Source organism: Lepisma saccharinum, chromosome 2 (genome assembly GCF_977018435.1).
Source record: "Lepisma saccharinum chromosome 2, izLepSacc3.1, whole genome shotgun sequence".
Lineage (NCBI taxonomy): Eukaryota > Metazoa > Arthropoda > Insecta > Zygentoma > Lepismatidae > Lepisma > Lepisma saccharinum.
This window is the reverse complement of record NC_139230.1, coordinates 85,382,459-85,409,866: the sequence shown is the minus strand read 5'-3', so window position 1 is coordinate 85,409,866 and position 27,408 is coordinate 85,382,459. Positions and strand designations below refer to the sequence as shown.

The 27,408-nt window shown below is 39.1% G+C and overlaps 1 protein-coding gene across 1 annotated transcript; it reads right to left on the bottom strand.

Annotated features, from left to right (window-relative positions):
- Positions 1-16,189: 16,189 nt before the first annotated feature.
- On the bottom strand, positions 16,190-23,181 carry LOC145984460 (zinc finger BED domain-containing protein 4-like). Its single transcript, XM_083118121.1, has 2 exons — positions 21,367-23,181; positions 16,190-16,874 (listed from the first exon to the last, which is right to left on the bottom strand). Exons 1-2 carry the CDS (start codon positions 22,860-22,862, stop codon positions 16,397-16,399), a joined length of 1,974 nt encoding a protein of 657 aa, XP_082974247.1. The 5' UTR covers positions 22,863-23,181; the 3' UTR covers positions 16,190-16,396.
- Positions 23,182-27,408: the final 4,227 nt, after the last annotated feature.

Genomic DNA, 27,408 nt, shown 5'->3' with positions numbered 1-27,408 from the left:
CCTTACTGTGCATAAAGTGGACTTAAAACACTAAATCAATCAATCAAGTCTCAATGTACCATCTCAGTTCGTGTGTTGTCGTTCTGCTTAGTGTAACAATGTCTGAACCTTTTCTGCAAAACTCGCTGAATAAGATAAGGAAAATGAAACCAGACAGAAAGAAACCGAAAGTGGTGACTAGGAAAGCAGTGACACCATATGTAGGTATAATTTCTCCCAACGGATTCATAAGTACCAATGTAAAATTTACTGACCGAGTATTCGATATAAAATAGCAAGTATTTCAAGAAGAAACTAGTATATAGTTGATGTACCTAGGTATGTGACCATTTTTGTGGCTCTAAGAGTTTTTAACTTTGTAAAATAAATTATATATTAGGAAGAGTTGTAAAAGGAAAAGGAAAAGGAAGGGGGGAGATCCGTGAAGGGTGGTTGCCTGGGCGCTAAGGACAAATGGGGTGCCGAACAAGCAAAACAGAAAAAAATAGAAAAGCGTTCACGTCGTGGTGCCCTGTGAAATTACTGGCACTCTATTAAATCAAAGTTATTGTCAGTTTCCAAAGATATAGATCTAGTAAAAATTGTCTTCCTCTTTTTATCTAGTCAGTTACCTGACATAATGACATATTTAATTTTTTTCCAACTTTTCAGAGGAAGCAAAGGAAGTATAAGGAATTAAACATAAAAAAAGTTTAATTTACATTAAGTCCCAAATTTATATCTGACTATAGGCGTACCAATGGGGGCACGACGGCACTTGCCACTGCCTGCTGGAAAACGTGAAGAGAAAAATTTCGTGTGGCTCATTGTGCTCTTTGTGTTGGAAAGTGAAATAAATGCTATTCAATTTGTAAAGAATTCAAAATAAAGCATTACCCAATTTAGAAGTGAAACTTCATTGCCTTCCCTTTGCAGCTAACATGCCATGCGTTTATTTGCATATCAGAGGCGAAGATATAGTACAAGCAATGCAAGCACTACTTGCGTTATTCGAATATCATTTAATGTACTTAATGTTTTAGCCTCATTTAGTTTCCATCGCACTCGATTTCGCAAAAAATTACGGCCGCAAACTCCCTCAGCAGCTCTGTAGCAAGCACCAGCCTCAATGCTTGCGGCCGCTCTGCGGGAAAATAACACACCCGAAGGAGTCACATGGCGAAGCATGAAATTCGAGTGGAACCCGTTCACAACGCTTACACCAAAAGCTCTGCTTGCTGAGATTGCGTTATTCCCGAAAATAGCCGAGCTCAACCGAAAGCAGAAGGATATATTGCCACCAAAAACTACGAGTAAAGAATATTTGTATTCATGAACACGTAAACAAGATCGCGAATATAAAAATAATTCTTAGTCATAAACTAACTAAAAGAAGTTATTATCACTGTTATAAATTCCACATATATCATATTATATTACAAATTATTTTAGATTTTGCGAAATTGTAAAACGCATAAAAAATTGACATTGGGAGTTGGGGCTAGATGGCAAAGGGCGAGCGTTTGTGTTTCCAGGAAGTGGAATGTGCACCCCGTGAAGAGATTCCCCAGGGAGGGAGGGAAGATTCGACGGACCTTGGTCTACACCCTGCGTCCAGCTTGGTCCAGTTCAAATTACGTCAGAAGCGTTGACCGCTACCAGTGTTTGCAATTACCTAATTATTTACACAGTAATTCAAGTGAGCCGTGTTTTCAAATTTTACAACTAAATTCAATAAATTTGACGGATTTTGAATAGAACTTGGGGTGAAAATAAAGCTATCTGAAAATAGTATCTACTGATATTTGTACACAGGACAGAAGTAAATCGTATACATTGTATACATTGTGAACAGAAGAACATGTTTTAAGTTTTATTGTTGTTGTTGAGTTCGTGTTTTAAAGTCCACTTTATGCACAATAAGACTAATCGGAACTGGACTACAGTTTAAAGTGGGTACTAATAAATAAATAAATAAGAAATCCCGTACACCTTTAGTCGTATGCGGAAAGTTCGCATATGTAAGACGTTTACTACCATTTGAATAACGTTACCTGGAATTTTGAAAGTAAATGTGACGTTTGCGGATCATATGGTTTATTTTTAGTACCGTCACTTTTTTATGATATTTTGTCAAATCCAGCGAACAGGCCAATGAGGCTATAAACCTTGAATATCCCCACCCCTCGGCATGCCACTGTACTACAGGTTTTGTTGCACTGAAACAGGCCTGTACCCAAGAGGGAGCAGGGGGCCATGCCCCCCCTCGAGCCCTGAAAAAATTAATTTGAACGTATAAAACCTACAAAAATTACGTTGATGGTTTTTCAAATTTTGCATGAATTTAGAATTTGTCCTTGCACAAATGGATAGGTTTTTTCTGGAGAAAGGCAGGCTCTAGAAGTCTGCAGTCTGCAATATTGGGCTATTTTAGTTCTATAACCATTGATGCAAAGAGCTATCAGACGTTGCGATTTAGTTGGGACAGTCCATTCCTTTTAATCCATGTCCCAACCTTTTCGCCTCGGCTCGGGACACTACTTGCTATATACCGCGTTTGTTTCAACCTGTCCCTCTTCCCGCGCTAGCGATCGCTCGACAGTTTCGGTGTCAATGAGAAACGAGGAAAAATTCGTCTGCTGGGCAGCGAGGAGCGAATGGAAGGCAGAAGAGAGGCGCTTACGCAAACGATGTTGCCACGTACAACAGACAACTTTCACAGTGTGCAGAAGACATCAAGGTCAAGAAATTCGATGCTATGAGCCGTTGATAATGGCATTTTCTATCCCACATGTATGCAACCCCTGGAATTTATTTTTACTGTCGAATAAGATTCTAAAAGCGAAAATACACCATAGAAACAACATTACGCCAGCAGACACACTGCCAGGGTGAAGTCACTTAACCGTTCCCTTTAAATAATTTATTTACAGGGTTCGCACTGACTCCAAAGTTTCCTGAACATGTGTGAAAGCTTTGCTCTAATTCTCCTTTGATATTTTATTTACTTTATGGAAGAAAGGTACCTCCACCCGTACCGCAAGGTCTGTGATCCCTTTTCGCCACCACTGACATCCAACATCAGGGTTTTTCTGCAACTGATGTCCATTCTGCCACTCAATGGCTTAGGGTTAATTAATATTATGTAAATAGGAGAATCCACTCCACAGCAGAAAGGTTCTTTCATTTCATTTTAAATTTATTTTCAAAAATGTTCAACAAACGTGATTCATTTGATTAACTTACAAAGTTGAAGTGTAACTCTTCTTCTTAGCATGTTAAATCATTACACAGTTATATGTAAAATACCTGGAAAAGTCAGGGACTTTGCAAAGTGGGTGTGAACCCTCATCTATCAACCACACACACACATGTTGCTTTTCGTAGCTACTTGAATTGTTTGCATTATGCACACATGTAGTTTACCCGTATCATAAATTATTTTTTCGCTCTCTGACAGAAACAAATGTCAGGGTCAACTGCAAATATTTGTCACGTGGTTGCATACTTATACTGTAGGTTCGAAAATGCTGTTCTTCAACCTTTCGTAACAAAATGAGCAAATTTCTCTACCCACCCTCTCCTATACACCCCACACACAAATAATATATATATATATATATATATATATATATATATATATACAACCTTGGTGACAATGAAGTTCGACCAGAAAGGAATACGTGATTAAATGCACAGAGGCATAGGCGGTGGAATGGGTGACCCGCAGAAGTGACGCATGTGTGTAAGAGGAGGCGTGTGAGCAGGCAAGAATCGTGATCCCAGCATGTTGCACCCAAGGTCACGTAAAGAACGAAAACGGGGAACTATACGCGTGACATTGAACTTCGACCAGGCACCAGAGCCATACGGGAAATTCCAGATAGTGGCGCATTCGACGGAAGCATGACGTCATGGACACGATAAGGGAGTCCGCCGTATATAAGCACGTGCTGTGCACCGAGGAACCGCAGTGCATCATCACCATGGCCAGGGGCAAAACTATTGACAACACCGTGAGGAGAAGAGTGGTGAAGTTGCAACGGGATGGACACAGTGAACGGGAAATAGGGCGCCAACTGACCTTACCCAAGTCAACCGTCCACTGCATCATCAAACACCACCAAAGTACGGGTACTACAGAGCCAGGTAAGGCCCCCGGTCGAAAACGCCTGCTGAGCGTGCATGACCTACGGATATTTAGGCGCTATATCAAGACCAACAATCATGTTTCTGTGGCCGAATTACGACCGTGGACTCGAGAAGGCTTTCACATTGAAGTGTCAACCAGAACCATTCGCCGTTACCTACAGCGATGCGGTTACCGCGTGTACAAGGCGAAACGTAAACCCTTCCTTTCAATGTTGAACAAAGGCAATCGACTACGGTTTGCACGAATGTACCGTATGACGCTTGTCTGGTTAAGGCAGCTAACTAACCCGGTACGTTAATGTATAGTCAATGGAAGCGCGTGGTAAATATACCCTTGTTAGTGCCTGCTCCATGCAAGGGTCATAAATACCTTTTGACGCTACGTTTCCGTTGGGCATATATGTTCCAAACACGTAAACCATCAACAGAAAGGCAACGTCATGTTCCGCTAAACGCAGGAATCCGAGGAACGGTCAAAAATCACGAAGATTCCGTTCCAATTACTACTTTGCTTATTTATGCTGTCAACAGAAATGTTCCTGTAACAAAAGACGACACCAAAAATACTTAATCACAATTAACCCTCTTAATACTAATTGATCAAACAGGTATGCATAATTTAATAATCATTGTAATCTTCAAAAGAAGCAAAAGAGGGGGGGGGAGAGAACAGCCAAAAAGATGTATGTGACTTTAACCATTCAAGTACAGTATCCTGGTTCTTATTCAAAAACACATCTCAGTGTATATTGCATTCTTTCAACGTGCTCGTTTTAGCTCTAACAGGACAGAAGCAAGCAAGCAAAGATAAAAGAAAAGGGGCTTCAATTTTAACCTCCTTTTATTTCAACAGTTTTAGACTATCTAAACTTTTTTAATAACAACGTGAAAGTTAAATATTATTTACATGACCCTCAACCTCTCTTTTTAAGAGGGGGACTATTCTTTACAAACAAGTACCGGGAACACGTCCAATTGTAAATCTACGTTCCCGTAACTGTACTACTTAACAAAAGGCAACACAATGCCGATAACAATCTACGGAGGAGTTCTTCAATAACAATGAATCCTTAACAATTACGTACAATCATGCAAATGTACACTACTTATATATATACATTGTGCATGGCTTTGAGGCTACTGCTTAAGGTGTTCGGGGGGATATGACTTATTAAAGAGGGAAAAGGGGAAGAATTACAAAAAATGGGCAGTGTCATTTGACGAACGCGATTTAAACCGTCGCTTCCTATCTTTCAACAGGATCTATACAGCAATTCCTTGCGTAAAGAAAACAAATTTATTTTCTTGTGTCACAATCGATTATTCAGTCTCCAAAAGGCGTGAGAATAGTCAGCTAATCACTCTTTCTTTGGGATTGGACTTTTACACGAAATATTGGAATAAAAATGCCTGACGCTTCGTGTTGAGCGTGCTTTGACTTGTTATCATTATCAGTTCCAAAAATGCGTGCGTGATTTATTAAAGTTCACTATCCGAAGCACTGTACCAATATAATCGGCACATTAATTTACATCCAAGAGTCAAAAAAGGGGGGGGGGGATGTAATGTGTTGGAGAAGAAACTCCAAACAAACAGCTCGCTCAATAATCACAAGAGAGGGGAGTAATTGTACAGTTCAAAAAGGGCAAGTCGGTAACAGGATCGAAATCTATAAACGTCCACTATACCTTAATGCAATCCTTCTGATGGTCCTTATCACAACCACAAGCACATGGTCTGGATCACGTAACTGCATTCGTGCGCCTTTTCACGAGTCTAGAAATCGTGGCTTCCAAAGTTGTATTCCCATCTCACCATTGCAATATGTGGGCGAAGGAATTGCGTGTAGGCAAGGCGATCCTGTTCCGCTGCCAGTCGACTGTATGTGGGTGTTTCGAAGACCGGAAGCGAACTGTGTTACTGACGATCGGGTATCGTGCAAGAAAAAAAGGGGAAGGGGGGAGGAGAGTATAGTTTAGCTTATCTACGACAGATGGCAACACCATCGAAATGCCGTAGCGTTATCGTATTTTGCGGTGGAGAGTTTGTTTTCTCCAAAATAAACTCTATAGACGTACGACAAGGTACGAGTAATATTCCCAAATTGAATATATTATATTTGGAATGTTACAAACTCCCGGGCCCTGGGAAAAGAAGGAAAAATTGCCCGCAAAATCAAGTAACAGGGAAACAATGGCCTAAACGACCAAGTAGCTTCAAAGTCTTACAAGCCAAGAGTTGCACTTAAGTTATGAAAATATGCATAAAACAACCACCCTAATATATATAGTTTATAAAATGACAATTTTCTCAGCTTTAACGCAAGAACACATGTATGAGCAGAGAAATACAATTAAAATAGAAACGCACACCAACAATGTACAATCCCCCAAAAGGAACCTGCAGGGAAAGAAAATTCCTAAGCGTTTACATATGATAAATTGAACCAAAACATAATATAAATATCAGCTCAGAGTATAACACCCAGAATAGTTAGAATAATATTAATAGTGGCAAAAGAAATCCATCAAGGTATAATAACATACCGGTTGAAAATGCCTACATAAATATCAACAAAGATGATATATCAAAGTCCACAAGACACATAAATTAACCTGGAACTCCATATTGGCCATCCCGGATCCAATATTGTAAAGAGATCATACACAGGCAAAAATTACCAATTTCATCACAATTAGCTCAAATAGCAAAACAGATAGCAAAAATGTTTTCAAACTCGGCGACGCCAGAACACAGAATCACTACCAGGCAAAGGCCTACACATTAATTAAAGCGATGCGCAACACTGCGAAATGTTCCGAGGCGTAGTACACAATCGTCGCAAGATGGTTACACTAGCAAGGATGCAACAGAAGTCTCCCACGGCGTAATTGTAGAATAGTCGTAGTCTCGCGAAAATATGAAAAAAAGAAAAGGAAAGGAATCAAATCAAGAATAATAAAGGTAGAAGTTAGAAAGAGAAACAGGAAAGTTAAGACTACAACCTACAGAAGGAAGGAAGAGAAGGAAGTAGCATCATTACAGAGCGCATGCATTACAAATATTTGTGATTAACCAAAATACCCAAACTATAGACAATAAGAATTTTACATAATATCACTCCATAAACATTGTATTGAAAAACAGACACATTTATATGGATAATACACTTAATAACAATAATGCATATAAAAATTACCATAATACCCTTACATCTAAGACACTTCTTATGTTGGCAATTTAAATAATTGAAAAAAAACAACCAAAAAGGTTGATACATAAGTAGGTCTAGGGGGCAGCTTTTTCATTTTTATCGTCTCCAAGAGAGAATGGGACGTCACTAATGATGTCGGGGCCTGAAACGTACCCGAAGAAACAGGATGAACAAAAGGAAGGGGGGGTTGGGGGTGGTGTGGATGTCCGAAATGGCATAGCCGTTGAAGAACGAACCGGTAGATCAGGACACCTATAAAGTGGCGGATTAGGCCACGAAAAATGGGGGGGTGGAGGAGCTGAAGGCACGGAAGAAGTAGTGCCTGGAAGAAAAGGCGCAACAGGAAATGGCAATGTGGTTTGGCAACCAGCGTCAAAAACCTTTATTTCATCTGGAGGTGCCATCATAGGAAAAATCGGTTCCAAAAAACGCCGCAGGAATTTACCAAAAGAATCGTCACAAAATGGAAAAGAAAAAACAAAAAATTTAGCTAGGGAAAAAAATTTTGGGAGGGGGTTTGTGTAAAAAATTTCTTCTTTCTGCAAAGTTACTTGAAAAAGGTAAAGTAAATCACTAAACCTGCTCTGCTACCAAAACTTTATGACGCTTGTCTGGTTAAGGCAGCTAACTAACCCGGTACGTTAATGTATAGTCAATGGAAGCGCGTGGTAAATATACCCTTGTTAGTGCCTGCTCCATGCAAGGGTCATAAATACCTTTTGACGCTACGTTTCCGTTGGGCATATATGTTCCAAACACGTAAACCATCAACAGAAAGGCAACGTCATGTTCCGCCAAACGCAGGAATCCGAGGAACGGTCAAAAATCACGAAGATTCCGTTCCAATTACTACTTTGCTTATTTATGCTGTCAACAGAAATGTTCCTGTAACAAAAGACGACACCAAAAATACTTAATCACAATTAACCCTCTTAATACTAATTGATCAAACAGGTATGCATAATTTAATAATCATTGTAATCTTCAAAAGAAGCAAAAGAGGGGGGGGGGGAGAGAACAGCCAAAAAGATGTATGTGACTTTAACCATTCAAGTACAGTATCCTGGTTCTTATTCAAAAACACATCTCAGTGTATATTGCATTCTTTCAACGTGCTCGTTTTAGCTCTAACAGGACAGAAGCAAGCAAGCAAAGATAAAAGAAAAGGGGCTTCAATTTTAACCTCCTTTTATTTCAACAGTTTTAGACTATCTAAACTTTTTTAATAACAACGTGAAAGTTAAATATTATTTACATGACCCTCAACCTCTCTTTTTAAGAGGGGGACTATTCTTTACAAACAAGTACCGGGAACACGTCCAATTGTAAATCTACGTTCCCGTAACTGTACTACTTAACAAAAGGCAACACAATGCCGATAACAATCTACGGAGGAGTTCTTCAATAACAATGAATCCTTAACAATTACGTACAATCATGCAAATGTACACTACTTATATATATACATTGTGCATGGCTTTGAGGCTACTGCTTAAGGTGTTCGGGGGGATATGACTTATTAAAGAGGGAAAAGGGGAAGAATTACAAAAAATGGGCAGTGTCATTTGACGAACGCGATTTAAACCGTCGCTTCCTATCTTTCAACAGGATCTATACAGCAATTCCTTGCGTAAAGAAAACAAATTTATTTTCTTGTGTCACAATCGATTATTCAGTCTCCAAAAGGCGTGAGAATAGTCAGCTAATCACTCTTTCTTTGGGATTGGACTTTTACACGAAATATTGGAATAAAAATGCCTGACGCTTCGTGTTGAGCGTGCTTTGACTTGTTATCATTATCAGTTCCAAAAATGCGTGCGTGATTTATTAAAGTTCACTATCCGAAGCACTGTACCAATATAATCGGCACATTAATTTACATCCAAGAGTCAAAAAAGGGGGGGGGGATGTAATGTGTTGGAGAAGAAACTCCAAACAAACAGCTCGCTCAATAATCACAAGAGAGGGGAGTAATTGTACAGTTCAAAAAGGGCAAGTCGGTAACAGGATCGAAATCTATAAACGTCCACTATACCTTAATGCAATCCTTCTGATGGTCCTTATCACAACCACAAGCACATGGTCTGGATCACGTAACTGCATTCGTGCGCCTTTTCACGAGTCTAGAAATCGTGGCTTCCAAAGTTGTATTCCCATCTCACCATTGCAATATGTGGGCGAAGGAATGGACATTTCCACTCAATTTTTTTTACAACAATTTTAAAAACTACACCCTGGAAAAATGACCCCTGCAAGTTCTCGCGTTTCTCTGCGTACAGTTTAAGGCAGAAACGAGACTTCCAAAGTTGCGAGGCTAGCGTTGCGCTGAAAACACGCCGCCGCCATGTTACTACGTCACTCCTTAGAGAGAGCTCGTTTGTCGTCTGCTTCGAGCGTCCAGTTCCGGATGGGTAGCCCACGGTGAACGAACACGTGCAGCAGTTTTACAAATCTGTACCGATTTATATAATGGTAGAAGGAGCGATAGGGGAAAGGAAAGCTATGCTTTGTAATGATCATTCTTCTATGAAATATCCGTGCTGCTCACGTGCAAGATAAATGAAAGGGTTCAGCTGCGTGTGTTCTCAGGCCATGCGAAAAATATTGCTTATAAAATTGGTTGCTGACCAGACGCTCAAAAATATTTTTTAAACTTATATTTATCGATATTTACCGTAACCTATGTAGTGCAAAATATGAATTTTCACATTCTTCACTTTATTTATAAAGCCTATTTAACTCTCTTTTTCATAAAGCAATTTCAGTTTGTGTTCCATTTCTGTTGCGCAAATTTTGATCAAATATTTTTGTACAGATAAGAGAAAATACACTGAGAAGATTACATTAGTTGCACAATACATATTAATACTTAGTTTATGTATAATTATTACAAGGAAATAATATGTATAACCATGGGCGTATTTAAGGGGGATTCAACGGGTCCAACCCCCCTCTTTTTTTTGGTTCACTAAAATTACCAGTCTCCTTGTTCTATTCGCTTGTTCATAAAAAAATCATTGGGACTTTTTTCATTCTCTTAAATTCGAGATGTATAGGACGGGATACGGATGGGAAGGAAATGTCGGTAATTCCACACACCAGATGGGACTGCAGACCAATATCTGCAATTTCCTGATAGTTTCGGAATTTCTGCGATAAGAAACTGCATTGAGACTATCAAATCAGTTACTTTTTCCCCCTCGAATCATATTAAATAAATTTGGTTCTTAAAAACGTAGTGACACAAGATGAATAGAAAAGTATCAATACTTCCTGACTACAAACACACAACTTTGTCGGATCCAACATGCTCTCCAACAAGCTTCCGGCCAGCAGTGTCCTGGATTTTCACTTACGAAATAAAGCAACCCTAATCATACCAAAAGTTGATCCATCCCTCCCCACCGTGAACTATATATACGCCCATGTGTATAACAATATCCCATACTAAAATGGTACGATATAATTATTTTGAATTTTGTACTGCGAAAAAATGAGCCTCATCTCGTTACCCCGAACGCATTAATTGGTTGGTTCACAACTTCACCACTAAGGATCCTATCGAGACGAGACATGGCAGCCTTGGTCTCGTTCTCATTGAGAGTTGTAAATGTCTGTCTCGTGTTTATTTGTAAATGTCTCATTGACAGTCTCGTCTCAATTTATAAACATCCGTCTCGCTTTGGGAGGGCAATTCTCGTTCTCGTCTCAAGTCTAGAAAAATATAGAATTAACAACGTATGCATAGTCTTATCATTATAAATACAAAAAAAACTTTCTTAATATTTTTTTACTATTATTATTTTTTTTTCACTCCTCGTTTCGACGGTACGGCCCTCGAAAACTGAATATTATCCTGCTTATATATGCAAACCAAACTGCAGATTCAGAATTACCAGGAATGAACTGGCGTTGTAATTATTATACACAAAATTCATGATTTATCTGAGGAAGTCGCATGTTCCAGGTTTGACACTCGACCTGGGCATGACTGTTTCCTTGTGAGTGACATTTCATTGAAGTGGAAATTGTTACATGGGAGGATGTTTGCTCGAGACTTTGGGGACAGCTAGGGGATGCTTCTATTGTTAATGTTAGTGTTAGTGTTGCTCACGAGACGAGGCATGTTCCGTCTCGTCTCATAAAAGGAGATGGGACAAGTGAATGTTTTTGAAATGAGATGGGACAGAAGAAAAATTTCGTCTCTTATCATGGCAGGTTGTGTGATACTTAGATTGTGCAGTTGGTGGTAGTGTCTGTGTGTGTGGGGGGTGTACTCCTGCACCCCGACTCCGAATACAGCTTGTAGTTATTCATCTTCATTGTAGCGATTAGCCAAAAGAGGTAAGAAGTGTGATGTCAGAGATGATACATAATAAATTAACCATGCGTTCTCATCGTCGCACCGTGGCCACCGTGGCCGCGGTGGCTCAGTCGGTAACGCGTCTGACTACCATGCTAAAGGTCCCGGGTTCGATCCCCGGCCTGTTCAAATCCGGGAACTTTTCTAACGGTGGAAGCGGCCCCGGCGCCCACCCAGCGTCGAATAACATGGGTACCTTGGGGTAAAGGCGGTCAGGGGCGTGATGCTGATCACATCACACCCACTCACGACCGGATCAAGGAAGTGTGGGGCGTTACCCCCACACCCCCTATACGCCTTCATGGCATGGTGCTATGCACAGGGGAACACTTTACCTTTTACCTTTTTTCTCATCGTCGCGGTTAAACAAAGTGAACGGAAAAGCGACGTAAAAGTAGGCTAAATACAAAAATTTGCAATATATATATTAACTGAAGAAAACTGTCAGTTACTGCAGGAAATTTAAAAACTCCCCGTACCTTTTTATACCGTATCACCTCTTATATTGCAGAAATTGGCGTGTAAACCAGTGTGTTCTAAAAGTATTATCTTAAAATTTGTGAAGAAAATATTATAACGAAAATAACTAATTCCAGAAAAGGCATTCCTATAACATTAAGTTCTTGCCAGTCAGAACTAACCTATGTATTCGTAATGAACAAGGCTGTTCACGTGTTCAGCCATTGACTGTTACAAGGTTTGCTTTGTCACCCTAATGGGAAAACCCTCTACCGAGTAGCTGAATTATAGTAAATACTACTATACTGTTAGGGTATAATTCATCTCCAAGAAATGGAGCACAGATTTTTGCACTGGAAGGTGTAAGATACTTGTTTTACACAGTAACAAGTGAATTTTCTGTCGTTTGCGCGGCTCATGCTAAATTGACGGGACGAGCAGAAGCCCCGCCTGCACGCATTTCTAAGTGATGACGTCAGAGGACCTCGTGTCTGTGGAAAGGACTTTTTCAAATCCATGACGTAGGAGGTGAATTTCAGCGGTGTTTGAAGGCGTGTTTCTCGAGAACGAAAACAAATATCGCCGAGATATTTTGCACATCTCATGTTTGTGTCATTATCTGTAAAATGAATGGATTTAAAACGTTTTTCATGTCAAAGTGGAAATGTCCATTGCGTGTAGGCAAGGCGATCCTGTTCCGCTGCCAGTCGACTGTATGTGGGTGTTTCGAAGACCGGAAGCGAACTGTGTTACTGACGATCGGGTATCGTGCAAGAAAAAAAGGGGAAGGGGGGAGGAGAGTATAGTTTAGCTTATCTACGACAGATGGCAACACCATCGAAATGCCGTAGCGTTATCGTATTTTGCGGTGGAGAGTTTGTTTTCTCCAAAATAAACTCTATAGACGTACGACAAGGTACGAGTAATATTCCCAAATTGAATATATTATATTTGGAATGTTACAACCGGGGATGGACATTTCGGCAGTGGAACAGGGTTTTGTGGACGGACGAATCCATTTTCAATGTTGTGTACGGGAAAATACGGAAAACAGTCATTTGTCGGAAGGAGGAACAGAATGAAGCAAAATGTTATGCACGTCGGGTACAGAAACCTGCGTCAGTGATGGTATGGGGATGCATGACGGCCTCTGGGGTTGGCCCACTACACGTCTGTGAGGGCATTGTGAATGCACACGCCTGTACACGCATACTGGAGCGGCATCTTCCCACGGTGCGAAGGCACCTGTTCCACAGGCGGCGTCTCATCTTTCAACACGACAATGCCAGGCCTCATACAGCGCGGCTGACAAGAGAATGGTTGACTCGCCATCACGTGCGAACTCTGCCATGGCCACCATCGAGTCCCGACCTCTCGCCCATTGAGAATGTGTGGCGTGTTCTTAAGTCACGTGTGCAACAGAGGGGACCCACGACAGTGGCTGCTCTTATTGCCTGCCTGCAGGAGGAATGGCACCGCATCGATGTGGAATACCTTGAACGACTCATCCGCAGCATGCCCCGACGCATTGCCACAGTTATTCGCCGACGGGGCGGCGTCACACCATGGTAAACAGGATCCCCTCTAACAGTGGTCGAACTTCAATGTCACGTGTAGATGGACGAAAATGTTTTATTTTGTGTGGACACCATACATATGTTTTCCTTTGTTCCATGTAGCCTGCTGAATAAAATATGTTCAGCATATGCATGTGTTCTCCTTCTTTCACAACGCACTCCTATATTTGTGAGTGGTCGAACTTCATTGTCACTAAGGTTGTATATATATATATATATATATATATATATATATATATATATATATATATATATATATATATATATACAGTGTATAATATGAGAGAAAATTTATTTAAAATAATAGAAAATTCTGGGTACGGGCCTGCAATGAAACATCGCTTGCCTCCTTCGTAAGACTACTCTTCGCTACTGTTGCATATGTTATTTAAAGAGGCACATGACTCTTAATTCAGTATTTGAAAAATAAACTCATAACAGCGCCAAGCGTATTTTCCAAAGTTTTGTAAGGATATAAGACTTCAAATATGCTCTAAATATGTAGAGTTTCATTACTTTTTTTTTCAGTTTGTGAATTATTGTTTAAACAGAGATTTGAAAACACCAGCAGAATTTGGAACTCACTCGCAACATAAAACTATTAAAATTATATTATTATATATATGCATATTTTCTAACTGAAGCTAGAACAGGACGAGGCAGGGGGCATGTGCTGAGGTAAAGAGGACCCCGAACGAGCAAAGCAAGATTGTAAGGAGTTAACATCGTGTGAAATGAAAGTATTGTCGCTTATGTTTAATTAATAATATGCACTATCAGTTTGCAAGGAAATAGTTGTAATAATAATTTTATTGCCAGCTTCGCTCGCAGTCTAATCATTTTTTTAAGAGTCATATTATATCTGTACTTATTACTACTAATTCAGACAGGCAAGCACGCACCCATGCAATGCATTCTCACTGATATTTCATCGATGAATTGGGCACCGCCGAAGATGAACTCAGTTACACCTACGACAAGAATCATACAAATACAGTTAAAAAATATTGCGCAAGTGTTCGTAATTTCTTTATAACTAGCTTAAGAATTGCATGAAATGATTCCTGGTAATAATATGTTTAAATTTTGTGTTTTTCAATGTCATCTCTTGTGTTTTGTCTAACGATTGATTAAATCAAGTACTGAACGTTATCGGAAAGCAATACTCGAAACGTTAGACTGAAATGTTAACATTATCACAAAAATCTATTTTCCATCTTCTCCTGCATTTTACATCTTTTTTCTTCTGAAATGTTAGCTGAAGTGAAAGGGGAAACATCTTTGGGAACATCTATGAACAAATTGAATTAGGGTAAATATTTTAAAAACGGTTCAAAATATGTACTTAACAGACTGCGCCATCGAATTTTTTTGGGGGGGATTCTTTTATAATATTATATAATTCAACATTTATATATATTCTAAAAAGATATAAAAACGTTTACACCTTAGTGCACCATATTTAATCTATTAGATGAAGAAAAGGAAGTATTTATAGGCAGGGGTGCCCACATGCGAGGTTACTTACACCCCCAAAAGTTTCCAACACCCCCCAAGGGAAAAATCCTGGATAAACACCTGACCACGGATATTTTCAGTTTATCTTTCTCCACGACATGTCATTGCATTATGTCACAGGGGAAGAATGTAAGTGTTCCTCAACTTGAGTGTTCCTAAAGGAATGTAAGCTGTTAAGAGATGGGAATATGCTATGTATATTTTTACCGTTTTCATAGTAAATACATGAACCTTGCCATAGACCACGCACTTTATGTACCTAGACTAATCACGACTGGGATTTTCATTCAAGTAACAACAAGAAAGAGTATTCCTCGAGTTATTCTAGCCTTTTTTTCTTTAATAATAAGTAGGTTTATTATTTAGTAATTTTTTTTAAAACGACTGGCACCTTTTAAAAATTTAGGGTAGATTCCTTGCTAGTTTCTGTATGATAGTAATTTAGTTAGCTTAGCATTTTTAATAGTTTGCCAAATGGAATTTTAGGTTAGTAAATTTAGAAATTTTCATAAAAGGGCATTTTCGGCGCTTTATGCACACGGACTAACCGGGATTTATAGCAACATGCCCATGACCAGGCTCGGCGACCGGCACAAAGACGTGCAGCTAAATCGCCACGGCGCCGTTAGCCTTCCCAAATTATAACAACATGGGGTCACCACGAATGTTATAATAGGAGAAACTGCAGTGTATTTGTTATTATTATTATTTTTAATAGGGATGGGACGATATGAAATTTTTACCGATACCGATAAAGTACCGATATGAAATTTACCGATACCGATAACCGATATTCTACCGATCCGATATAAAGTAGTAGCTGTGTGGAGTGGTCAACTCGCAATCTCAACACCTTGTGCATGGTGTTCCTTCAATACAAAGTATCAAGTATAGGAAAATTGGAATAATATACAGTCCTTCAATCAATATCTGAGAAAAATGTAAGTTATATTTAGAAATATTGATAAAAATACATCTATTAACTACACATATATAATATGCACTGTCTATCAACAAACTCTGAGGTATTGCATTGTTTACATTGATCTGAAAAATAAAAAATAAATTTTAATCACATTTAACATGCAGATATTTCAATTGGTTTTTCTTGAATGGATAGAGAAATAACACAAACTAGTCCCACTTGAAGTCTACAACTGGCAGGTTCTTATTCAAAAATGTAAGTTGCTGAACCTTCTGTGGATTCAGTCTTGTGCGGTTTTTGTTGCAGATATATCCTGCTGTGCTGAATTGTCTTTCAGACGAAACTGAAGATGCTGGCACACCTAGGTATTTATTTGCCAAGTTTCTCAGAAGTGGATACTTGGTGTTTCCTTCCCAATAACCAAGGGCACTGTTACTATGAGATATCAATGGTTCATTGAAGAAAGAGTCCATTTCAGCTTCCAGAGGAGATGTGGAACGTGTTTCACTATGGGTACACTCTTCAAGAAGTTGGGTACAAATACCCCAAAGTCCATATTCACCATTGGACTGACTTGAAATCTGTTCATCATGGTTTCCACCAGTTTCCGTACATGAGGTAGAGGCTTCAAACTCTTGCTGTAGCAACTCTTTTACTAGAGTCGACTGTGATGCTTCTCTAAAAATCCTGTAAAATGAAATGAAAAAAACTTTACTTCTGATGTGTATGAGCATGTACATTAGAAAAATGAACTTTAGCAATAATCCTACACTGAAAACTGCATTAATACTGTCCACACTTACTAATTTGAATTAGAAATTGAAAGATGTGTTAAATCATAATATTTTTGTTGGGTGGTGTATTTCAGATTTTATTTTGAGGGAACTAGTTCTATTTTTCAACAACCATTACTACAACTTCATCCCAGGGATGGAAACTAGTCAGTCAAAATTACCGACTTAACTCACCACAATACTGAAAAAAAACCTGTCTAATTACCGACTAGTTTAATTAAGGCCTAGCAATAAATTAGCCCTTTAAAAGAAATGGGCTTTACTTAGCCACCAGATCCCCATACAAGCCCTTACATGTTGTTTTTTTTAATTAGAAAAATGCTTTAGAATACAGTTTTGGAAAGTAAATTTGAAGCATGGATAAGCTAAGTAGCACAGTTAAAAGCTTCAAAAGCATTATTTACCAGATAAAGTAAGATTTGAAAAGTAGTGTACATGATTGTTTGCACTTCACAGTGAGAAGTTGTTCTCGGTTTACTCACGTCTTGGATACATAGTTCTATCATTTTTTTTTCATGTGAGGCTCAACAGGGGGTTTTGTGCTTTACACTGAATCTTACGTGATCAGATGCTGAAATCATTTAGGGACATTTTAATACTAATAGCCCTAAACTTGAAACACCTAACCTAACAATGAAAGCATGGTAAGAATTTACTATTCCACAAACACATGTAACTTCTTAGTTTCGTCACTTTTAAAATTTGTACTTATGTATCTGCTTCGCGGAACATTCTTGAAGGTGGATTCACATTTCTTTTCATGAAAGTAATTTCAATTTTTCACATTACGAGTACTTCTTTATTTACGTAAGAAACAGTATGGCGCATACACCTTCGTACATCATCGCGAGTAGTGCTTGTGTTTTGTCGATGCAGTGTTTCCAACCTTCGTAACCAAAAAATACTCATGAAGTTTTTATTTTTTTTAAGCTTCTTCACATTATTTTACGAACACAATTTTAACTATGCTTGCCTAACCTAACCTTGCCGGAAATGGTTCGTGGGGCTATGCATGAATGGTTTCTGGGGCTATCCATCAATGGTTTGTGGGGCTACTGTTTTTCAAGTACCCAATTACAAAATCCAGTGGATCTTTCACACCCGGTATGAATTTCACCACGCATCCATGATACATCATCTTTTCGGAAAACATCGGCGTGGTTGGAAACCCTGCAATCGACAAAACACAAGCACGACAATCTACGGAGGTGTACGCGCCAAAGGCTATTGTGCGTCGAAGAATTACTTTTCAACAAAAATAAAGGATTTCCGCTATGATACATTCCCACATGACAGAAAATACTTTCCAGACGTTAGACAATGCTACAGGAACTTATTACCGTAAGTAGTTTCTTGTGCAAAAATGAAGAAATCTGTTTGTGGAATAGTAAATTAGTACCGAAAGCATTTAGGTGTGTTCTATTAATACTAAGAGTCCAAACCTGACTCACCTAACTGAAGAAAAGCATTTTGCAATGTAATTAATACCTCTTTGTACCCCAAGCACGTGAAGTAGATAGCAGCAGCCCAGATATACATATGAAAAGTGTAAATGAATGGTTGCTCATAAATACCAATGGCGTACCATGAGCATTTCGAGTGGGAATGCCAAGTCCAAAGTCATTTTTGCCTAATAGATTACTTATGGGATTATTCAATATAAGTATTGTCTATTTGAAAGTAAAGTTTCATTGTGTTGCCTGAAGTTAGGCAGCTTCTGATAAAACATGATCCAGGCATATTTAAATGCTAGCAAATGAGATGCCTCACCATGCAACAAAGGTTTGTAAGACTGGTATTTTATAGCATTTTCTAATTAGGTTGTTCAACTCAGAACACCATACGCCATTCAGTCTTTTGCCCAAAAGATAGTACATGTGTAGCAAAACAATATTCTGTTTCTCTCAGCACACCCAGCTAACCAAGGAAACATTTCGGCATGATGCAAGTCATAAAAAAGCCTACCAGAATCATAAGCACTTCTAGAACAATAGTAGATTGTTAGATTATTGTGGATGATCTAACAATTGATTGATGTGGTTTATTTTACATACTTTTTAACATTTTAAAGTAATTTCGTCCACAGATCAAAGAGTTTTGAAACAAATGCACAACACTTCCATTGACAAAATATAAAGGATTTAGATAGGATTAAAAATAAAATTTCATGATGATATATTAGTTTTGTAGGTTAAGTGGTAGAGCTGCCACAGGCTGAACTTCGCCCATGAATAAATAATCTCTATGTCTAGCCGTTCATATCACGAGGACTGAAAACTCTGACGAAAACTTTTTTTTCGCATCGCTGTTTGTGCGATAAATTACACAAAGAAGTTATAATATTGGAGTTTGGTAAAGTTATGTGAGTCATATTGGGTATTGTAGCATCACACAACACGAGCGCATATGGCACAAGGTTCAGATTCCACTTTAAACTGCACATTCAGTACCAACTAACCTTTCTGTGCATAAAGTGAACTTAAAAAAAACAACTCAAGAAGTAATGTTCTGCTGTGGTCAAATGCAGGAACAAAAAAAAAAATCACAAACTGCTGTATTGTATTTTTTTGGTACTAGTTTACTATCCTTCGGACAGATTTCTTCATTTCTACAGAAGAAACTACTTACCGTAATAAGTTCCTGTAGTATTGTCTAACATCTGGAAGGTGTTTTGTGTGATGTGGGAATGTTTCATAGCGGAAATTCAACCATTGACGCACAGCCCCACGAACCATTTCCGCTAAGGTTAGGTTAGGTAGGGTCACAATGGGTTACAATAGTTAAAAATTGGTTTCGAAAAAAAATATGCGTAGCGCCACACACCATTCTCGCATAGCCCCAGACACCATTCTCACATAGCCCCACAAACCATTTGCGGAAACGTACGTTCTTCAGTTACAAAAACACTTTTTAAAAAAAAAATGATCAAAAAAACGTGAATACACGTTAAAAAATGATCCGTGAAGCAGATAGGTAAGTAGAAATGTCAATAATTGACGAAACTCAGAAGTTATAGGTGTCCGAAGGATAGTAAACATTTACCATTTTTTTTTATTTAGCACTGATTTATTGCCAGTTTTGGCAAATTGCCTTAATGAAGGCATAATTCAGAAATATATATATTTTTAAAAAAATCAGAAAAAAAGGAATTTGTGTATGATGACTGTTTTGATAATTTGAAGCCAAACTTAACTTCCAATTATCTACCAGACACAATTTTGGTACTTTGAGACTTAACCTAATTCTTCTTGCTATTTGCCGGCATTATTTGCTGGGTTCTGATTAATAATACATAAAGTGACACCTTAGATAGCAGATACCTTTTTTCTATTCTGAATACATTTTGGAATTGGCTAGACTCTACTTTACGTCCTTATTGCCTTTTGGTGGTAACCGATGGGAGTTAACAACACTGCAGGTTCGTCTTTGTGTCCGCATTGTGAATGCATGTGCTTTGCTCATTTGCGTTCGCGGGGCATTGTGCGTGTGTATGATGCATGAAGAAGAACAGGTTCCTAAAAACTTGTAGATAGTGTAAAATACGTTTATCCCCAGTAATAATTTACTCCATTGCTCAAAACCGTGCTTGCAGACAGCCGGCATCTCTTCGGGTAAGTACTTTTTTCTTTTTATACTTTCTGTTCACGATAGCCCCATGAACCATTCACGTTAGCCCCCGAAACCATGCATGGGTAGCTCCACAAACCATTCATGTTAGCTCCAAAAACCATGGACGGGTAGCTCCACGAACCATTCACGGGGACGAGGTATGCCTACGAGGTTAGGTTAGGCCTTTTACATTAGGTTCCATTAGCACTCATTTCACTTCTAAATATGTGCTTCATCATCGAAAAATTTCCTCAGTACGTTCAATTACTCATATCCGAACAATATCCGTTTTGGTATGACTTGAGATGACCGGACCCCTATCCGATTTTCTTCATATTTGACATACTCACTAATTGAGGCCTCCTAATCACGAATCTGAAGTTAAAAATTGTCGGTCATGTCTAAATTTCGAACCATTGACGCCTTATTTTTGCTTATTTTGCAATTTCTAGACGTTCCCGACAAATTTTAACTTCAGATTCGTGATTAGGAGGCCTCAATTAGTGAGCATGCCAAATACGAAGAAAATCGGAGAGGGGTCCGGTCATCTCAAGTCGTTCCTCAGTTTTTATCAATTTCCTCCTCCAGGTAATTTAAGTTGTTGAATTCCTTATACAATAAGCTTTCCAACGATATATGACACGTATTTCTTAGGAAAAGGACATAAAGTAGAGTCTTACCTTGAAAATATGCAAAGGAAAAAAGAACAAATTTGGTAAAAAAGTGACAGGTATATAACAGAGAAGGTCCTTGTAAAGTTACTGATTTATGCTTACCTTAATTTGTAGCGAGGATCCAGACTTGTTGCCTTCATGTAGACTTCTTTTGTCCCAGGCTGAAGTTCTTGAAATCGACGTTCTAGTGTTGATTTCAAATCTTCTGCTAAGTTCCTCACTCGGCGTTCAGATGCAAAACTGTTCATTGCCTGTACAACACTGTTCTTCATTGGGATTATATCTGATATCGATGTGCTATTACTGCTACATGATACAGTAGCTTCATGGAATATTTTCAACACCTTTACCAAACTCTCGATTAGGGTCCACTGTGATGATGATATTTCGACTGGGAGTGACAAAGATGATGTTACAATTGTTACAGAAAGTCTTTGTTCAAAGAAACGCTCCAACATAAGATACGTTGAATCCCATCTAGTGGGAACATCTTGGATTAAACTATGAGCTGGAAGTCCTAGATTTTCTTGGGTTTCCTTTAATTTTCTGGAGTCTTTTGGTGACATATGAAAGTGCGTTGCTATTCTCTTTACAATTTTAATAACCGAAGATATTTCAGTTTGACTTAGGCACTGGTTGACAACAAGCTGAAGCAAATGTGCCATGCATGGTATCCATATAGGTAATGGATCATCCAACAAGCCTGCAGCACGTTTTATGTTGGGAGCATTGTCTGTAATGATTACTTTTACTGCCGAGGAAATTCCCCATTTATTAAAACATTCTTTGAGGTTTTCTGCAATATTGAGTCCAGTGTGACTTGTGCCACTGAAAGGCACTACTTCAAGATTCAAATTTATTAATTTAAAATTTGTGTCTATAAAGTGTGCTGTCACACTCAAAAAATCTTGCCCAGCAATTGAGGTCCACACATCTGTTGTTACAGCAATGAATGTACAAGTTTCCAGCATTATATGGACCTTCTGTGATACACGTTCATACATTTTAGGTATCAGTGAGGAAGACAATGCCTTCCGATTAAGTATCTGATACCGTGGTTCTAAAAAGTTGACAAACCTTCGAAATCCATCCTTTTCTACCGTTTGCATCGGTAACATGTCCAGAACAACCATTTCACATATTTTTCTATCAATTGCTATTGATTTTGGGTCATTTCTTGAATATTTTTTTTTCTTGTTTAACAAAGAGTCTATTGTCGGCTGCATGGTAAGTTTTGAATTGTTTTTTTGATATCCTGATAGCGTTTCACGGATAGCAAGAACAGATGAACTTGGGCCAGGTGTTGGTTCAAAAACATCACATTGCACATGCGGTACTTTATCTTCTTTTTCAGCATTATTTTCCCCGGAACTAGAGTTCTCACTTTCAGCAAATACTTCTTCACTATATAAATCTTTCAGCTTTCTCAGATGTGGAAGACATCGTTTCAAATGATATTGCATGTTAGACGTGGTATATGATTTTGTCGACTTCCCGCCTCTAGAAATTTCGGCAGAACAATGTTGACACACAACTTTAGAAACATCGGTAATTTTAATTTTAAAATGTTTCCACACTGTACTCTTCTCTTTTGGCATGTCTCTACGCAGAAACTTAACACAAAAAAAAAACCACACACAACAAAAAACGAACTTGGATAACTAGACACAAAAGTCGCGACGCGATGTATTCAACACGATGCACACAAACAAAGAGAGAGTAAAGAGAGCAGCAGGCCGAGTGAGCATGCAGCACAGTTGAGACAGTGTTTCCAACAACTGGACTGCAAAGTTCGCTATTGTCGCTAGATCGGATATTTAAGTGTGTGCGGGATGGGGAATTTTTTTTAACCTACGAAACGAATGTTCTGGGTGGGTAAAAATTTTCCATTTTTCGTCTAAGTCGGAAAATTTACGAAGCGTGAAATGTTGAAATTCACCAGCATTGTGAATATCTCAAATTCTAATCATTACTTTCCCCTCAAGTAATTGTTTTTGCATTTCTGGAATAAAAATTGCTATTTTCAAGAAATGCCACTTCTGAAGTCTGTATCGAGATATCCCCCCCCCCCCGCCGATCCGGGAACAGACTTTCTCGAGTTCCTGCACACCCCCAGAAATGTGCTTTAAAAATGTGAAATACAATGCAAAAATAGGCTATTCTAACTCTGAGAGAATTTTAATATAGTTCGAGATCAGTAACGGCACACCAAAAAATATTAATGTCGAGGTGGGAGAAATTCCCACGGGAGCAGACAAATTTAATATATCTCTAAATGTTACGTGCAAAATTCATTTTCAATATGAAAGTTCACGAATTTTTTAATTTTGCTTCTCTGTAGGACAGCTGCCGACTAAGGAGAGTTGCGTGTGGGTGGGTGTGTTTGGGGGGGGGGGGTCCACCTCTGTTTGGCACCATCAGTTTTTTTATTAGTGCTTTTTCCAAAAGAAAATGCAATTTTATTTACTACCTTTGAATCTTGGAGCACCTTTCCATGTGGAGTGAAATCAAACCAAAAGGAGCATAAAAGTTGCGGAAATTGAAAACATATAAACGGGATAATGCAGCCGATTTTCACAGAACCTGGATTCCACTTGAGGCCATTATCACTAGTTTCGATTCAGTCGGCTCAGGTGTACTACCTGCATTACTGACAATTTTCAACTGCCACAAAATGAAAATATCCCCTTTCCCTGTTCCTAGTGGAAGTTTCGTTCATATGGCAATACTGCGTGACTACTGCGATAAGTTTGTTCTCTCTTGCTTCCCCTTTCTTGCGCTCGAGTGCCACGTTGCCATCTGAATAAATTCCTGCCCTTCCTTTGTTGTCAAACCTTTATCAAGGTCAAATATTATGTCTAGTTTTTCTGTGTCCGTTTTTCTCTTTCATGACGATACAAACACTTGCTATCGAATAAAGGAAACAACTATATGTTGAAGAACGACGCACAATTTGGCAACGCATGGCTAACAACTGGCTTGCAAATCTTCCATGCTCCCTCCCCTCTGCTCGCTTCTCTGTCAAGAAAGCGGTATTATCTGGTCGCACACCAAATCGAACACAAGCCCCACCCCTCTGTGGTCTGACGTCACGTATTCTTTGGGAAGATTTCTCAGCATTAACACACGGAACTTTTCATGATGTAACAAGTCGAAGGGAGCAAGCAGCGGTGAAGTTGCGGGTGCGAAAAGTGAGATCCCTCGATCAAGCTGTGCGTGCGTAGCATGTATTTCTTGTCAACCTGCTCGAAGATGTACGCAAAGGTATGGTAGCGAAGACTTCATTACCTTTCAATGAGAAAGCACGAATGTGAGTTTTGGAACTGGTTTATTGACTGCAATTGCTTATGGTCGGATTCACTCTGCACACCGTTCCTCTAAAAAAAAATTTAGAAGGGGTTAACTTCACAACATGAACGTGAGATTTGGAACCGATTTGCCGGCTGCAGTTTTTTACGATTGTCTTCGTTATGAATATTACTCCGCTAAAAAAAAAGTTAAATTGAAAGATTCCTGCGGTCTGTTTTCAGAGGAATATATGAGGAATTCTGTGACCTTGTTAATTTTCTTCCATGAAAGGGAAATAATTACAGAATTCTGTCAACTTTTGAAAAAAAAAAAAAATATATCGGATCGGTAAAATTATCGGTAAATAAACCGATATGCCGATATACCGATATGCTTATATCGGCCGATACCGATAGAGTACCGATTAATCGGTCCCATCCCTAATTTTTAACAAAATTATACACTTACCTGAATTGGGAATTTTAGTAGTTAAACAACGCACACTCCTGGCAGCTGTGGTACAGTTCCAGGAGCCACAGGAACTCCTCCGCGTTACGGTACAGCTCCTGGCGGACTCTGGTGTGCCACAGGCCCTCCCGGGACGGATAGGAGCCCAATATGTCTGCGCTCAGCCGGACCATCTCACAAATGTGTCCACTAGATTCCTTATTGCAGCAGGGGAGGCTACCACGCGCTGATAACGCCTCCCCAGCAAAGCGCTCACCACCAAGCTCACCACCAAGCTCACCAGGAGCAGCAAGTTACTCTAACATCAAGGATGAATGATTAGTGAGCTACATCGACCCAATAAAATCCCACATACCTGAGGGTATGAGACGATATTCTCCCCCAAATTTAATGCTCCCCCCAATAGTCCAGGGGCATATGTCAATATTTCTATAGTCCGTGGGTTTTTGAGTGAAGGAAATATATGACTATAGTGGAACCACGAGCAAAACAACCTGCGCAGACCCACGAGTCCTGTGCACCGTACCCCCGCGAGTAGGGGAGGGGGAGAGTTGACCATGCTTCCTTATGGCCCGAGGTGGAGGGAAGAAGGGAAAGCTGCGTCCCAAGGTTTTTTTCCTTGTGGTCGATCTATACCGGTAATATGTTGCTATAGTGTGGTACACAACAACGTACTACCAGGTGTTTTGCCCGCAATGGACATTTCCACTCAATTTTTTTACAACAATTTTAAAAACTACACCCTGGAAAAATGACCCCTGCAAGTTCTCGCGTTTATCTGCGTCCAGTTTAAGGCAAAAACGAGACTTCTAAAGTTGCGAGGCTAGCGTTACAGCGCCTAGAATAACGCAGTGTGGAAAACGGCATGGTTCTGCCCTCTCTCGCTGGTTCCACTCGAAAATGATCCGCTAGAGGCGCTGGTGTTGACCCCGGTGCTTGGTGTTCGACTGCTTATAATGGAAGTAAATGGGGTTTTTGCTGCAACGTCTGATTCTTTTCCTTGTAACATTTCTTTGTATCAGAAAATTGTTATGATATTTGGTACAGTAGTCGCGAAAATATTAAAGAATATTATGAACTGTCGATCATGACCTGTCCTTGAGTTTTTTATTAACAATACGGAAGAAAACATAGGTATGGATTGTTACACGTAACATGACAATTGCTGCGAGAATTAGTATTGTGTATGCATTATCATGAAAGGTTCATTAATATTGTCATTGTCACAAATATTATTTTTATGGAAATTCACACACACAATACTCGTTTATTTTTCAAAGATTGTTTTACATCCACTCGCGTGTTGTTCAACTTACCGCCCAAACACTCGCAAGCGTGAAATATGACACTTTTCGTTTCCCGCTTACTGGAAAAATGTAAACAACGCGTTGGTTGAGTTATATTTTCACCATGTCTGGAAACTGTCGACACTGTTTTGTGCCTGGTTGTTCTAGTGGATATCGTTCAAGTAAAGAAAAGGGTATTTGTATATTTAGTGTTCCCAAACAAAAAGATAAATTAGCCGAGTGGAATCGTGCAATTGCCAGAGCTGACAAGGAACTCTATGACACAGCTGGTGTTTGTGAATTGCATTTCGATGAACAATACATTATCAGAGATTATGTTCACGTAATAAATGGTAAGGAGGTAAGGTTGCCAAGGGGGAGGATATTATTAACAAAGGATGCAGTGCCTACGAAGTTTCCAAATCTGCCAAATTATTTCACAAAAACTGTTCCTAGAAAGAGAAAATGCAGAGAAATGTGTGGATCAAGTGCAAAAAAGCCAAAGAACAGTTTGACATTTAATGAAAGTTTGTCCATTCCCTCGCTTAAAGAAAACCTCACGGTACCCACAGAATTTTGGGGAAGGCATGTATTTGAAAATTGTGCTGATATTATTGCATTTTTTCTCCTTCGTGACACTATTTCAATTTTATTAGTATACAAAAATAAACTTGTGTACACAATCCAACGTTTGACGTCCAGCCTCACATGCGATATGTTGATGCTCGTGTTGCGTTGCACATAAAACGTATTTATGTTACTTTTCTGTGTAAATTAATGCCATTTCGTGACTGCAAATCACTCCACAAATATAACTGTTTCCTTCAATTCACTTACTGCCTTTCTAGAGAAACAAATCTACACAATATATTCCCAAAACTAACTAAGCCGCATTACTTTCATAACAAAATTAGCAGCTGTGTCGATCGCACTGCCATCTACTTGTCATCGTCTCGGGGAACCAGTTTCTTGGGTCGTTTTCCACACTACGTTATTCAAGGCGCTGTACTAGCGTTGCGCTGAAAACACGCCCCGCCATGTTAATACGTCACGACTTAGAGAGAGCTCGTTTGTCGTCTGATTCGAGCGTCCAGTTTACTGC

Coding starts and splice junctions, on each gene's coding strand:
- LOC145984460 (XM_083118121.1), bottom strand. CDS start 22,862: ATGCCAAAAGAGAAGAGTACAGTGTGGAAACATTTTAAAATTAAAATT. Junction 16,875..21,366: donor GATCCTCGCTACAAATTAAG/GTAAGCATAAAT, acceptor TTCATTTTACAG/GATTTTTAGAGAAGCATCAC.